The sequence below is a fragment of the Patiria miniata genome, unplaced genomic scaffold (assembly GCF_015706575.1).
Source record: "Patiria miniata isolate m_02_andy unplaced genomic scaffold, ASM1570657v1 HiC_scaffold_7, whole genome shotgun sequence".
In the NCBI taxonomy this organism is placed as follows: Eukaryota; Metazoa; Echinodermata; class Asteroidea; order Valvatida; family Asterinidae; genus Patiria; species Patiria miniata.
This window is the reverse complement of record NW_024037074.1, coordinates 33,924,330-33,940,599: the sequence shown is the minus strand read 5'-3', so window position 1 is coordinate 33,940,599 and position 16,270 is coordinate 33,924,330. Positions and strand designations below refer to the sequence as shown.

General features: G+C 41.1%; 1 protein-coding gene across 1 annotated transcript; it reads left to right on the top strand.

Annotated features, from left to right (window-relative positions):
- The first annotated feature begins 3,740 nt into the window (after window positions 1-3,740).
- Window positions 3,741-16,216, top strand: LOC119746369 (CMP-N-acetylneuraminate-poly-alpha-2,8-sialyltransferase-like). The gene is made up of 3 exons (XM_038223276.1): window positions 3,741-4,042; window positions 12,118-12,732; window positions 14,882-16,216. Exons 1-3 carry the CDS (start codon window positions 3,777-3,779, stop codon window positions 15,195-15,197), a joined length of 1,197 nt encoding a protein of 398 aa, XP_038079204.1. The 5' UTR covers window positions 3,741-3,776; the 3' UTR covers window positions 15,198-16,216.
- Window positions 16,217-16,270: the final 54 nt, after the last annotated feature.

The following is a 16,270-nucleotide window of genomic DNA, read 5'->3' as shown; positions in this document are numbered from 1 at the left end:
TTGACCACAAATATCTGTATACCGAGTTCCAGTTCGAGTTCCATGATTCTTTCTCCATCAAAGAGAATGAACCAGAGTTTTGACGACTCATTCTCAGGTTCATCTGTCACCGGCACCCATCATAAAAATGTTGATGCCATCAACTTCATCGCAGTCGTTGCGGTGTGACCTGACCCTTTCCATCTGGTCCGGTAGATTATGACTGAACATGAACTGAACATGATATATTAATCATGACTGAATCTGCCAAAGATTAAAGACGACAATGCTGTGCTGCAGATCCAGAAACGTTATTATGTAGTACAACTTCTGTCTCAATTTTGTAGTCGTACATGATGTCAGGCACAGATTGACTTCAATAAAATAGAAAATAAAACGTATGTGTTACAAGAAATTACCCAGTGTTTGTGTAACCTTATTCTAACAGAATTAGCTTATTACATATCACTTACATGTACTATACACATGCACACACATGTCCAAAGCAATGTTTATGTAAATACACATGTAGGCCCTTACAGTGTACATGGACAGATGTGAGTTTACCAACTATATGACCTAAACCCAGTGTCAGTCCAACAATTGCATTTATACCACCTACTCCACATTTTAAAGAATATTGATGTCTAAATGCAAGAATTGTTTATCTACACCCTGTATAAACCTCGACTTGCAGTAGTCCGAAAATTTGGGACTCTCAATACTGTGTATGAAAGTCCCAAAACTTAAGGTATTGAAAACATGCAATACCAGAAAATAGACAGGCATCTGAAATAACCAGTCCAACAACTCTTCAGTACTGCGTCAATCAACTGTCAGCTGACTGTGCCAACAGAAATATCTAGGATGTCGGGTACTAGGTCACTATTTCTACACATTTCTCCATAGTCAGGCACCTGACTAATGACAATGAATGAAGAAGTCAGTCTTGTGAAACAGTTGGACTATGGATGGACATGTAGAAGTCTAGTCTTTAGCCTCATTTTGAAATCACTTGACTTCCCTCTCATGTGCAAGCTGCCAAATATTGAAGAAAAGTCTCCTTTAAAAATTGAATTGAAGCTTCAAACTTGGTTGGTGAAATACTCAGGACCTTTTCTTTGCCACAATGACAGTTTTGGAGAAATTTGCTGGCTAAAGAGTGAGTAAAGTTGACCAAATCTTCTTTTGCATCGTTTTCACCTGCAGTATAATACATACATGTGCTTTCTAACAATAACATGTTCCACAATAATTAACGTGTGACTATACAACCAAAAAATGCTTTGAAAATACAACTTTTAGGCTTACAAAACAGAACTAAATATCACACTAAGCACTAAATCATTTATATAAATTGTTTAAGAGCAAGCTGCTGTACAATGACCGTTTAATAAATCTCGGCGGGATAATTGCTTTGGTTGCAAACTCTAAAACGCTGAAGCCATGTTACTTTGGAATGCTTGGTTACCGTGTTTCTGGTACAGCGCCCTCACAAGGCAAAAAGAAGAAATCTGAGTTTGGCCGCTACAATGACTGTACATGATGTATTAAAATGAAAATGTATTTGTGTTATCGAACTCCAAGTCTTTCAACAAGCCATGCATTCTTTTTTTGTTCAATTATTGGTAATGTTTACATTTTATCCAGAAACCAACATAACCAGAATCTATTAGATTGTGTGCATGTTCATATCTAATGAAATATGCAAGAACTGTAAAACATGGAGTTAACTATTTATAGCCAATATGTGAAGCTGTAGTACAAGTCCACAACTGATGCAAACATTTCCTCTATATACATGTACCATTATTATTTTTCGGAATTGGTTGAAATGTGTTGTTTTTTCCCCAAAAGCAACGATATTCTGCGTAATTATGCATATTAGATAACTTAGAAAATTTGGAAGGCTCATCTTTTAAAAAAGTTTTTCTCTGAAAAATGCCAAAAATTGAAACGACAGTATTTTCACGCTAAATTAACACTCAAAGCGTTGCCCTCCTCAGTTTTGCATAATTTGATAATTAATTATGCAAAATGATAATTTAATTACTTACACACTTGATTATGTTCCCAATAGTAAGATTTTAAAGGCTAGTTTGGCATTTGATTAAAATATTGATTTTTGATTAATTATGCAAATTTGATCGTCATTTTAACTTTTGTTTTCATTTTTGTTTAGCCTAATGTCATACCACTGTTAAAACAAAATATCAAACAGTTCAGATACCAAGTGACATGGATAAAAAAAAAAAACATTTCTGTAGTCCTCTTTTCGGTGCCAATAAGGAAATAAACAAAAAAAACTTTGGCCTCTTAGCTAAAAATTATCCCGTTTTGCGAAACATAATTGCTTTTAACTCTCGAACACAATGACCGATTTCGAAAAATTTCAAAAGTTCTTTTCTAATGAGAACTCACTGCATCACATTATGTCCATGGTAGGTCCCTATTCCTTTTAATTAATTTTCATCTGAAGTTCCGTTGAAGTTTCTCCCCGTGTAGGCCTACACGAGTATTCACATTTCCTTATAGAATGGAAATAACCCTGAAACCTGAAACCTATGATACTTTGGTTGCTTACTACGGGTATAGAACTTGTTGCCCTGCACAGTAAGGTAGCAGAAATAGCGAATGCCATGTGACTCGCTTTCGGCCAATCAAGATACAGAATCTGTGAGTGAGGTATTATTATAAAATGTTCTGTGCGAGTTAGCTATTTTATAATAGCTAACTCGCACAGAACATGCTATCCGTCCATGGTAGAATGTTCCGTGCGTGTTAATTTAGGATGGGTTACCGTATTATCGCGGTACTTATCACGTTTCTCGTTCGGAATAGAGATTCCCCACTAACCTTCCCGAATTGTCCTGTCTTTTGTGTAGTATAACTCTTCCTTTTCAAATTGATATAAACAAATCCGATGGTGGTGTGGTTTATTCCGTGTACCATGCCTGTGAAAATAGACATGCTCGGAGTGTGCAAACGGAGGTGGACTCCCTATTATTGCGGTATGTGGGAAGTAGTTTTTACAATGATCTCAACTTTTTTATTTATAGTTAATGTTTGACCAAAACATCTCCTGAATAAAGTCTGATATTTTCCCTGTAACGTTCAAGTTGATAAAAGACTATATGTCTGCAGGATGATTTCTTAAGACCCTGCCCTTCCCCCGAAAGGAGAACACAAATCACTGAGGCAAGTCTACTGATTGGCGATTGGGGGCGCCATTCACTTTACACTGTGTGCCGTTTTATTTTTGTTAACGCGCTGTGCTTATTTGGATCCCGTAAAGGTTTTTACGATTTCGCGGTGCAAATATTGTCCTTCGACTTCATTTTACATTTGCAGCTGAAAAATGGGAACCAGACAATGGAACTTTCATGGACAGAACACCATTAAAGATTTATGTTAAAATATAGACGGTACCTTTTAGCAGACACGGTGAGGAAAAATTTGCAAGTTTTGGAAAACGTTACTATTTATTAAAAATCGTTAAAAGTTCCGAAAAAAACCAACATTTTTTAATCGTCCTTATTATCCAACTCGGCAGAAAGTCCTTAATGCCTGGTGAACTAAATAAAAATCGCCACTTGAAGGAGTTTTGGCAACGCAAAAAGAGAAATTTCCCATGCCGCGATAATAGGGATGCCGCGATAATAGGGAGTCCGACTATACTAGCTATTATTAGTATTAACCCAAACCTATGCATTATATACTTCCGCAGTGTGTGCATTACAATTTGAATGCACACAGCTTTAACCTCAGACATCCTTCCGATACTGAAAACAAAAACGATGGCGGCCCATTCAGTTTGGTGGTGGTACACAGCTGTATGTATCTTTTCAATTATGGGATTGATGATGAGTTTTTACATAGTTGAGAAGACTTACATACCGCTGTATAATCGACCATATTCCAAGACTCCGGGTAAATTGGCCAATGCTCGGACGAGACAGAGTGCATCGACGGCCAGGTCTACGGTCACGTCGACGATATCGCCGGCAGTCCAAACCGAGCAAATGCGAGAGGTGATTTTGCACTGCAAGATGGTGTGCAGCAAGTAAGTTCTATTAGGCCATCAGCCTGGGGATTTGGTTGGTATCAAATGAGGAGAATAATGCTCATTGTGATTTTTAGCAAGGTATATGCACCGCTGTAGTTAGAAAATATGTGATAGCATTGCAAAAATGATAACACCCCCCCCAAAAAAAACTGCCACTGCTCACACTGCAAAGCTATCACACATGTTCCAACTCTAGATGTGCCTACCTTGCCGAAAATCGCTATGAGCATTGTTCCTTTCGATCATCTGATACAGGTGGCCCAATTTATGGACCGAAGCTGATAGCCTATATAGGCCTACATGTATACCTAGTGTTTATATTCAGGGACTGCTTCAGTGTAGTAATTTTCAGAGGGTTTATGACTCCAAATGCTGAGCTGAAACGTTTCTGTCAAACCATGGGCATTAGAAATTTGCAAATGCAAAAGCCTCCCAACAAGTTGAAAATTGGTTCTGAGTTCTGCTTGTCAGGAGATCTCTTAGAAATGAAAGATTCAAGCGGGAGAACATTCCCATTAGTCCGAGTACATGTAATTTGTATCTTGCGAGTATGAGTGCAAGTACGAAAATAATGTACTCGAGTACGGACGAGTATAGTTGCGTAGTACGATTCCTTTCAATGTACGTCGGTTCTGTGTTCCAACTCGGGCAATTAAGAACCCTACTATCACACAGATGGCAAAGTAGGACTACCCGCCGACAAAAGGAATTGTTCAAGTACATGACCCCGTGACGGGTATTTTGCTTTAACACTGCAACCTCCTGTCCTTGGTGATTGTATGATTTGGAAGCGAAAGGAAAGAGTCTGCCAAGTTTGACCGTACATGCAAAGCTAGGCCTGCTACATCATAATTGCCAGCTTTATTCTTTCTATATGGCACCGTAGTGCTGGGGTTCGGTTGTGGGGTCACGATGACTCGGATATCCCGTAAAGCATGAGGTCAGTGGCGTAGCCACCGGGGGGGGGGGGGGGCGGGGGGGGGGGGGGCGACCGCCCCCATGAAACCTTGTCGCCCCCCCAGTCGCCCCCCCCCCCCCCCCCCCACTGAGATTTTGAGTTTCTAAAAAAATTATCATTGATCTACATGACGCCATGGGCCCTATTATGTACTACAATGTATCTTTTGCTTAGAAAATATTGGTTAAAGTGGTCAGAAATTGCCTCAGCTAGCACCACAGAGCATTTAGAATCCAACATTTTTCGGGGCCCTTAAGCGGGCCCCGAACCCCACGCCAATAGCTCAGAATACCCATAGCTGATTCAATGTCTCCAACCTCGAAAACGATGTTCAAATAATTATCTTTTGCCTAGAAAATATAAGTTAAAGCATGGATGAAAGTCGTAAGAAATTGCTTTAAATCACACCACAGAACATCTAGAATCCAATTTTTTTCGGGGCCCTTAAGCGGGCCCCGAACCCCACGCCGTAAGGCCTTCGCGCTTCGCGCTATGATCAAGGTATGTCCCCCCCCCCACACACTTTTGAGAAGCGATTGACGCCCCTGCTTGACGCCCCCCCATGAAATGTTCCAGCCCCCCCCCCCTCCCCCACTGAAAAATTCCTGGCTACGCCACTGCATGAGGTTGATTAACTTGATTTGAGTGGTTCATAATTGACGCAATAACCGCTGAAGAGCCAAATTGTAATTTATGGGTAAATAAAACTTGTAAATTCGACTTCTACAAGATATGAATAGACACTTTTCCACAGGGTGTAATAATTTGACAGTACAAAATCCTCATTCATTCAAAATGAAGAATCATCAGTCGCCCTCTACGGCCAAGGCAATGCCAATAGGATCACAATTATCCCATAGGCCTATTTAAAGTTTGAGTCTACGTACACTCACTCAAATTTAACTTGATGTTAGGTCCACGTACGGCAGCTTTCATGGACAATTACGAATCATCGGATATTCACATTTATCAATTCAAACTCTCCATCAAACCTGCGCAATTATGACATCAGAGTTTCCGTGAAATTGTAGCTTTGCTTCGACTCTGGTCTTAAGGCCAAAAAAAAGTCTCCGGTTTCTGGTATGCGCGTGCGTCGCCGTAGCTATGCACGTCGGCAAAATGAACGATTTTTTGTTCAATGTAAGATGATGTCTCATAACCGCCAAACTCAATGGTTTGACTGGAATCCTGCTGCTGCACACTTTTCACGTGTTTTTAAATGGTGTTACGATCGAGTATAAGCTTTATGTGGCCACTCTGGACTCCCATATATATATGTGCACTAACTTTAGTCGGGCACCAGTTGCAGTCATCAGCCGACATTTGAAGAAAAAAAAAACGGTAAAAAAAAAGCCGCATTGCCGCACCCCTTTTGGGGCAAGCTCCATACCAGAGACAGGAGACTTTTTTTGGCATAAAGGGCTCATGCAATGATTTTTTTCTGAGGCACATATTTTGCGCAACAGTAGTGAAGCCCGTCTAACCAGGATATTTTCCCCATTTTTGACGGGCTCTCGACCAATCAGAAGGCCTGATTTGGCCCCACGTGACCCTCATTAGCATAAAATGAGCAACGGGAATCTACCATTCACCACGGGGAGTGCCATGGGCGGAGGGGCTTGCGTAAATGCAAATAATTAACGGCGTGTACCATTATTCTGGTATTGAATAATATACGTATAATAAATATGAATTTTACGTAAATTGAAATGTACGAAACAATTATGATTGTCTAATTGAAGAATTTATCTTTTAGTTAAATATTATCGAGTACGGCGAAAATCGTCTAGAATGGAGCATGGAGCAACCCGTAAGATTTGTTGCGAATGACTCATCCTGGTAGTCCATTGTGCAATCCACACGGGCAAATTCGTGTACGTGTACAGACATGCAAGAGTTTCTTCTGGTCGAGTTTTTAAAAATTTTGAAAAAAATTAATTTATGTATTTGTAGTAAACAAACACTCACCGGTGAACAGCGTACTTGCACGGTATAGTCCGATGATTGTTTCAACCATACCATGGAGGAATTGTGTAAATAATAGATCAGAGAGCTAATGAATCCATGCGTTCTATACGGAGACCGGTGGTCGATCGCACCTCGATGATCGCACCGATCATGGAGCAAATAAATAACTCCGTGCTTCTGCACCGATACTGGCCTTGTCATTTCGTGTTATCCAGGTGCAATACCAATTGCACAATATTCTTCCACATTACCGCCAGAACCATCTATGTATATCTGTGTGCGGTGGTCGTAGAAAATACAAACTTTCAGCGTCGGCTCACTCGGTGTGCACAGCATGTACACGTACATCTGCATTATGGGATAGTCTCAGTTCCCAGACCAAAAGATTCTGACTATTCCTGATGAATCTTAGGTCCGGTAGCCTCCGGTAGTACATTGTATTACAATTTACGTCAGTGAATAAAACGGGACGAATTCCTCCTTTTTCCGAAAATTTCCGAAGTTCGCCGAAGTCTGAACAAACAGCTATGTCGTAGACAGATTACAAGCTTTGTTTGAGAGAAATATGGGGTTAACTAGTCAAAAATACGAGATTGCGCAATACCCCTTTATACACGTCAATGCGCCTGGCGGCGGGATATAGTTTTGACTCAGCAAAAACGTGACCCGCGTAAGAAAATTGCATTTTCCACCTTGTAAATCTTTCTAAAATGACAAAAGCAGGTATTATTCGGATTCAGAGAAGTCTATTAAAGGTCAGTAAAGTCATTTTTAAATAATCAAATATTCCAGACATTAATATAACCACATTGTATACAGGAATTCTTAACTACACAATCGTGAATATTTCCTTGCTTTTAATGCTTCAACGTTAACATTTTTGAATTAACAAATTAACAAAACATTCCCATGTTTGTATACCCTGTAATTTATGAGCACCAATCAATTTAAAATCGCTTGTCGTGCAACAATGGACACGCCACAAAGGTGCGGCCACGCTGACCACTAAAAAATTTGGAAAAGACTCACAATTTTATGTTGATTAGGAAATTACGAATTTGCAGGACATCGCAGACCCCACAACGGTAGTCTGTTCAACTTAACATTTATTACTCGATCTGACCGTAACTACATGTAGGGCCAAGATAATTCATTCAATCAAATACATGCAGTCTTCACTAAGAGTTTTAACTGGAGTGATCCTTGTTTTAAAGTACATGCATTTCAATAAAACAAAATAAGAGTTATTTGCTCTCTAAATCGCCTGATCACCTCCCTGTTTTGAAAATAATTATATATATGATGTTTAAAAAAAGAAGCAATACTTGCATAGTGCATATAAATAATGTGTACTTTCACTATGGCAATATATGTAACCTTATCAATAATTCTTCGTGTAGAATTCTTTGGGAGGGAGGGGGACGGGGAGTTGCTTATATGAGCGCTGGAGGAGGGGGAGGGGTGGTAGGGGAGGGGGCTGTGAGACGGCTGTTGGTGTAGATTATGAAAGTTGCACTTGCAAATTGATATCTATTTAGGCAATTGCATATAGCAATCAAAATCATTACTTCACATAAATGGAAAAGAATCCTTGGATCCAGGCCCCAATCCGGATAACTTCCAAAATCTATTCGATTTGTACTTTTACCAAGGACCACCCCGAAAATTTTTTTTCATGCAAATCCATTTATTACTTTTTGAGTTATCTTATTAACAGACAAACCAACCAACCAACAAACTAACCAAATCCGATGACGTCCTTGGTGGAGGTAGTACCGCGAAAAATGAATTTTTGCAGCCTCAAAATATTGGCCCCAAATGGCCAAAACACATAATGGCCCGTTCACCATGGCAACGAGCACAATATTGATTTATAATGTCTATTTTGGTTACCTAGCCTACTCACCAAGTCCTTTTATCCCAAATAGTATTTTTTTTCAATCGATTTTTTTTTTAATTCACACGAAATGACTCTTCAGATCCGTTTCGTGTAAATACTTTACATAAGTGTCGACGCTAAAAAAATCGTTATTTTCAAAGGTCATCAAGCCAAAATGCAAAGTAATGTAACCTTAAAAAGTGTATTTTCAGGTTCTTTCCCCTTTTTTGAGTAATAACGTGTATAATTGGAAGTGTTCCTGAATCTAGCACAATTTCACAAACAGAATCACACTGTGTATCACTGTTAGACAAGCGGATGAATAGTAGGTCGTATAGTCCCCCCCCACACACACACTGCTAGGCCCCACCCACTCCCCGTGCCACCGAATTCAGATCTTGTCTGAATTGCATAACCCAAAAAATGTAATGAATAGTTCGCATGTGAACACTTTTCACAGCCTCCCCTCCCCTCCACCTGCCACCCCTCCCCAAGCGCTCATATGAGCAAAATGTGCGAAGGAGAAGGGGTGTGTGTGTCGCGGGACGGGGGGGGGGGTGGTGGGGAGGGGGATTTTGACACATGCATACATGTATACACATGTACATGTACACTGTACATATATTGCAAGTTACTTTCGGAATTACATTGAATCAGTGGTGAACAAAATGACGTTTATTTTATCATTTTTAAAACAGGGGAAAGATGAGGCGATTTAGAGAGCAAATTACTCTTATTTTTATATTGAAATACATGTTCTTTAAAACAAGGACCACTCGATCCAGTGAAAACTCCAAGTGAAAACAGCATCTATTTGACTGAATGAATTTCACTCTATGTCTTTTCACTCTTTGGCCTTAAACATGTATAGTTACGGTCTGGTGTACATTTTAAGTTGAGGCATTTTAATTAACACACCTGCGTAGTGCATATAAATAATGTGGATTTTTTCCATGGCAATATATGTAACCTTATCAATAATTCTTCATGTAGAATTCTTTGGGGTGGGGGTGGGGGGTACGGGGGGAGTTGCTCATATGAGCACTGGAGGAGGGGGAGGGTGGTGGGGAGGGGGGTTGGAGACGGCTGTTGATATTTTGCAAATTGATATCTATTTAGGCACATACATTTAGCAAAAATCTGAATTTGGTGGCAATGGGAGGGGCGGGGCATAGCGGGGCGGGGAGGACTGGACATCATTTGACTAATGGATGCTCTTCAATCAGAGTCGTTGGACACAATAATGGGGTATTATTATCCATTGCGGTTTAAATTTATGCCGGCAAACACAAGATTTTTGCCGACGTGGCAATGATTTTACCGACAAAGCCAAGTTATTAGTGGGAGGTCAAACCCCCCCCCCCCCCCCCCCACCAACCCCAAGCAATGCCCCGGAGTGGGGGGGGGGGTGGTTTCTAAAGTGTTCACTTGCAAATAATTTATTTACATCTTTTTCGTTATGCAAAATAACATACAAGATCTGAATTCGGTGGCACGGGGGAATGGGCGGGGCCTAGCAGGATGTGGGGGACTATACGACCTACTACTCATCCACTGGTCTAACAGTGATACACAGTGCGATTTAATTTGTGAAAATGTGCTACATTCAGGAACGCTTCCAATTATACATGTTATTACTTAAAACAAAGGCAAAAATAAGAAAATACACTTTTTAAGGTTTTGTGAAAATCACCATTTTGGAGCGCTACTGCAAACGGTATACAATAACCCAAGATTTCCTCACCAGATATGAAAAGACAAAATTTCCTTTTGGCGTCGTCATGCTTCAGTAGTAGTCGAGTACTTTTTTTCCGAGTACCGAGTACTGCCGAGTACTTAGGTTACCGAGTACGAGTACTTGTACTTGCGAGTACAAGTACAGGTCTCCGAGTACGAGTACGAGTACTTCCGAGTACGAATACAAGTACTTCTGAGTACGAGTACGAGTACAAGTACGAGTACTTTTATTCCGAGTACGAGTACGAGTACGGGTACTTCTATTTCCGAATACGGCCATACGGCAAATGGTTCATTGTGCGTAATTGGCCCAGGCCCAGTCAGACCGATATACAGACCCACTCATGGCTAGCTGTTAATTAAATGTGTTTGTCCGGACGTGCACAGAGGAATATCAGTAAACTTCGATTTCTCCGCAAATAAACCATTTCAAACTGAAAGTATCGATAAAATAATATACCAATTTGTTTTCAAGTACTGCTATTCGAGTACGAGTACTTTGATGATCGAGTACAATTTCGACATGTCGAGTACGATTACTTTGCTGCCCGAGTACGAGTACCGTTATTTTGTGTTCGAGTACTTTGACATTCGAGTACGAGTACTCTAAACAAAGGACTCGAATAGTACTCGAGTACGAGTACGGAGTACTGCAACACTGACTACAAGTACAATACACAGAAGGAACAGCTATTTTTATGAATTTATTATAACGTGAATAATGACAAGTTGTGGCTTGTTGTGTAGTATATAATTATGCTATAATATAGCAAATTATTATCAAAACGCTTTCTTGGGTAAAAGACCGTATATACTGGTACTAAACACCCCGTGAAATTTATTAACTGCGCATTTTAAAACCTTTCGTACTTTCTGTCTCCACTGTCAATGCTATTGAATACATTTTGGAAGTTGGGATGTTCGAGAAATACCTCGAAATACGAATTTTTTTCTCATCATGGAAAAGTGGGTGGATGATTAAAAAGCCCATTCCCCCGGTAAGAAAGTGGGGAGATATATACCCCTCCCCCTCCCCCCCCCCCCCCACGGATTTTCGCCCCTGAGGTAGAGTGTGTGAATTTATAACTCATTATGAAAACTGCAGCAACATGAATGTATGCTGGCTAGGTTTGGCAAATTTCATCTATATGTTTTCCCGGTAACAAATAACACGTTTATCAAACAAATTCCTTAGAACGATCTTTTAATTTCGTTCCACATTATCGGCTCGAAATGTCAATTTTAAGTTTACTTCAAAAGCTCAGATTTCAGTTACACGCATTTAGCACTCTGATTCGTCTTAGTTTTAACAAATTTGTTTAGCTGTGAAGATGGGTGCTGTATGTAAAACACAGATTAGGTTTTTTGGTCATTCGTTTTAGTGCGTTGGACATTTCTATTGTGAACGTGCGTTGTTTTCATGGTCCATAAACTTCAGTCTGCTTGAAAAAAATGTGTGGGCTCAACGGTGATTTCCCTCGATTTTGAGACGAAGGAATCCAAAGCTTTTCTTTCTTTCTTCATTGACAGATCTGCAGGTGATATTTGCGTCCCCCTGGATTTGGCCGTCTTCGTCTACAAGAACGATACACCAACTGAAAACATGACCTTCAACTTGCAATATCACTATCCAGTTGTCCGTGTAGCAAGTGCAAGCAACGCCTCTAATGAATCCTTAGTGCTTGAGGTGGAGCGATGTAACTTGGAGGAACATTTCCCTGGAGTAGAGCTCATCCCACGGCAGCCTAGCTGCGCTGTGGTCGGTAACAGCGGTATCTTAAACAACAGCAGTTGTGGGGATTTCATCGACTCACATGACTTTGTTATCCGCGCCAATGGGGCGCTGATAAAAGGCTACGAAGTTGACGTCGGCAAAGCGACCAGTTTAAGTGTTATCAACAAGACTCTGTTGCGTAAATACGGTCAATACACAAACACTACTGAAAATCTAAAGATACGGGCTCAATTTCTTGACCGTATTCGAACTTCGAATATTCGAATTTTGTGGTACCCGAAACATTTGTATCAACCTGGTACTCATTGTGACGATTGTGGAAAGTATCGATCTATAGTCGATGGGATCAGAAAGAACGGATTCACGGGTATTCGGTTTGCTTTCAGCTGGAAAAGTATCCATGTCGAAAAGTAAGTAAAGTCAAAGCAAAAACAAAGTGATCTGTGTATGTCGATATTTTATTCATTTTATTCAGTAGACATTTATTCTGTATGGTGGCCCTGAAGGGACATCACACATCAAGATTTCTGCGCAGATTTCTGCGATGTCGCACATTTTATCGCAGAAATCTGCGTCATCAAGGGTCATCAAGCCAGCAGCACCATTCGGGGTCCAAAGATACCGCATTCCTAGATGATGTGGTTAGTGGTCTGGGTAGCTTCGCACACACAAAGATCAGAGGTAGCGGCGCCAATCCTACAAAGGTATTGCTGGGTGCGGCCAGTGCCCGATCTGAGTCAGTTCAGGTTGAACCATGCCTTGCGGAGGAGTTCACATCCCAGTGGCCTGTTTGACTGAGCGTCGATGTAGGACTTCAGCTGTGTAGCTCCGGCAGACCACCACTCCGCCCAGGTTGTGGTGATCGAGTCAGGATGGTACGGCTGAAGTTGAGGCAAGTCTATAAGCTTCTGTGGAGAAATGCTGGCGAGGAAGTCTCAGGCTGGCTGGATCTACAGGCTCAGGGACAAGGCTGCCGGGGTCGCTACATTTACGGGCGAGTTTCATTGTCAAGAAGTTTCGGCGAAGCACAGCAGGTGCGATGCCGGATTAAACAGGTAGGCATTCCGAAGGTGTCGATGTGAGAGTGCCACCAACTAGTCTCATAGCTGATTTGAGAACCACATCGATCGACTTGGTATGGTGCTGTGGGACCAGGCTGGGCCAGCGTATTCAGAGGTTGAGTATGCCAGGGCCAGTGTAGAGGTGCGCAAGGTGGTGAAGGAAGCACACCATCCATTGCCGACAAGTTTCCCCAAGAGATTGACTCTGGCTTCGGTCTTGGATGCAACGGCTTTGATGTGGTGGGAGAACGTGAGCCCTCTTTCCAGTGTGACGCCAACTTGGGTACTGTGGTATAGGATCAAAGTTGAGCCTGGCGCAGTTCAGGCTGATGTCCAATGTCCTCTTAGCACAGCGGTTGGCCAAATGGAATACATAGCAGACAGTCTTTGGGAGGCTGAGTTTAGGTGCCACTGGTGGAAGTAGTGACTGAGGCTGTTGACGTCCTTCTCGAGTGACGCTTTGATAGCTTCAAAATGACCTGTCAGCAAAACCCAAAGCAGAGTCATCAGTGGTAGGTGTACTGCGAGCATTTGCCAGACGGCATATCAGCTGCGTAAAATAATATTGAACATCACATAGGCAAATACAGAGCCCTGAGGAAGACCATTTCTAATTCTCCTCTTTTTGCTTCGTTGAATTGACTATGAGATGTCTCAAGGACGAATAAGCGATCTTGTATGAGCACCATGAGGAATTTCACGAGATCAAACTATAGTAGCTGATTGTATTGAGAACCATCATGATCAGTAGACGCTATCATGATTAGTAGACGCCATGGTCAGGATAAGTTGGCAAAATGACCAAATACATGTAGACCTATATAGTGCAAGCGTTGGCCGTGTAGTTGGAAATTACCAGCGCAAGAAGGCTGAAGCATAATGGCTTCCGTTCAAGAAGTACAAATTGAAGCTTCAGTTTGAGAGCATTCAAGGGCAGATTCAACACTCTTAAAGCCGGTATAGACTTTTTCGAAATTTCGATTGTCTTTTCCGAAAGAAATTTTAAGGAATATAATGTCCTGTTACGAATAAAATTATTTGTTAGCATTTGCAGGCCTTTATACATTTGTAAAAAGTGGTTTATAAGTTAATTTTAGCATTGCACCAATGGTGTGCTCCAGTTAAGAAAGGTTTGAGCGAAATAGGCCTACTATAAATAATCACATCTAGTAACGTAGACCGACTAAAATGATTGTTTACAAGTAGGAATTCACGCATTTTGTATTCGCCTGGTGCAGTACGACACTGTTTACTGTGAATACAAAATTGTGTATGTGTGGTGTTGAGATTATTATTCAGACTCGGAAACATACGCACGCTAGGTCTATTCTGGCTCCAGAACTGCCAGGGAGCGGGACGCTCCTAATTCAAAAACTGAAATTAATTAATTGAGTACTTATCGTGGGCCGATTTTTTTCGTTCGATGTCTCTTTGGACAGCTCATAACTAATGTCATTTCTGCTCCCCCACCCCACCCCTTCAATTCCCCTCCTTGCAGGGCATGGGGTCTACAACGAACAGCCACACTTGGATTAGACATGTACGCAGTCGCTCGGACGTTCTGCTCGAACATCACTCTCTTTGGATTCTACCCGTTTTACAAAGACCTGGAGGGTCGAGCAGTCAAGTATCATTATTTTGACGATGTCAAATTTAACTTTTCCCGCAACAGGCGGCACAGTTTTACTGGGGAACACACCAAACTGAAAGAGCTGGAAAAACAACGGAAACTTAATTTAGTCGTCAGAGACTGCAAGCCGAGAGAGGGCAGCAGACATGAGAACACCGTGCGTGAACCAATCATAGACATGTAATAAAACCTATTATATGTCTATGGAACCAATTGACAGGACGCCAGTTTGAAAGCTTGTTACGTTGCATATGGTTTTTAGTATGTTTACTGAGTAATGTTATAATGTCATTAATAAGGCCCTTAATAGTGTTCCACCTTCAGTGCACCGGCAGATCGTGGGGGGGGGGGGGGCATTTAGGGCCATCCCCCATCCTAACAAGTAGCAATTTTATGCATTTTTAAATTTGGTTTAAAACTGTTTAAGTAAGAAGAAAGGTGAAATCATAAATTAAGTATATTATTACTATTTCTGAGCGATTAAGTCCATCTCAAATCTATCAGGGCATGTAAATGTCTATAAAAATCTGTTTGGGCAGCCGCAGCTCCACTGTGTCAGATGTACATTTTGGACAGTTAAACAGTGTGCGAAATGCAAACTATAATCAAGGAGTCAATTTTAATTATGTTAAAACGTTTGATTTAGTAACTACATGTACAATGATTTACAAAAGAAATTATTCATTCAACTTTTTCGTTGTAGTAAAAAGTAGCTCTAAACCGGCCAGGGGCGAGTTGATCAGGGAGCGAGTTGGCCATTAAGCCAATCACCGCATTCGTTTCATACATAAAAAAATAATTTCTAAAGAAAGAAAAAAGGCCTCAAAAGATGCACTTTGGTTTTCGATTCTGTCGCACATTAGGTGTGTTCACCAAACACTGTTTTCCGATGTTGTTTGTGTGTCACACAATGAACGACCACAGGCAAAACTCGATTACATAACTAGCAATGTGGGCGTTCTTAACCGGTTTTACACGCGACAGCATGGAATACCTAGCTTTTTGGAAAATAAGAAGTGTCAAAATATTTGCGACCGGAGCGCAAGTCGTCAATTTTTTGACGCAAATATTGACGCCATTATTCACGACTTGCGATGTCCCCTCAGAGCCACCATAGCTATGACCGCAAATATTCTTCAAGCTTGGATTGTACAGACAAGGTGGGGTACTATTTTTCTTTTTTTGGTGTCCTCATGTACATTGGTGTCCTCCATAATTTGCCTTGGTGCTCTCGATCATTTGCCTTGGGTGCAATTT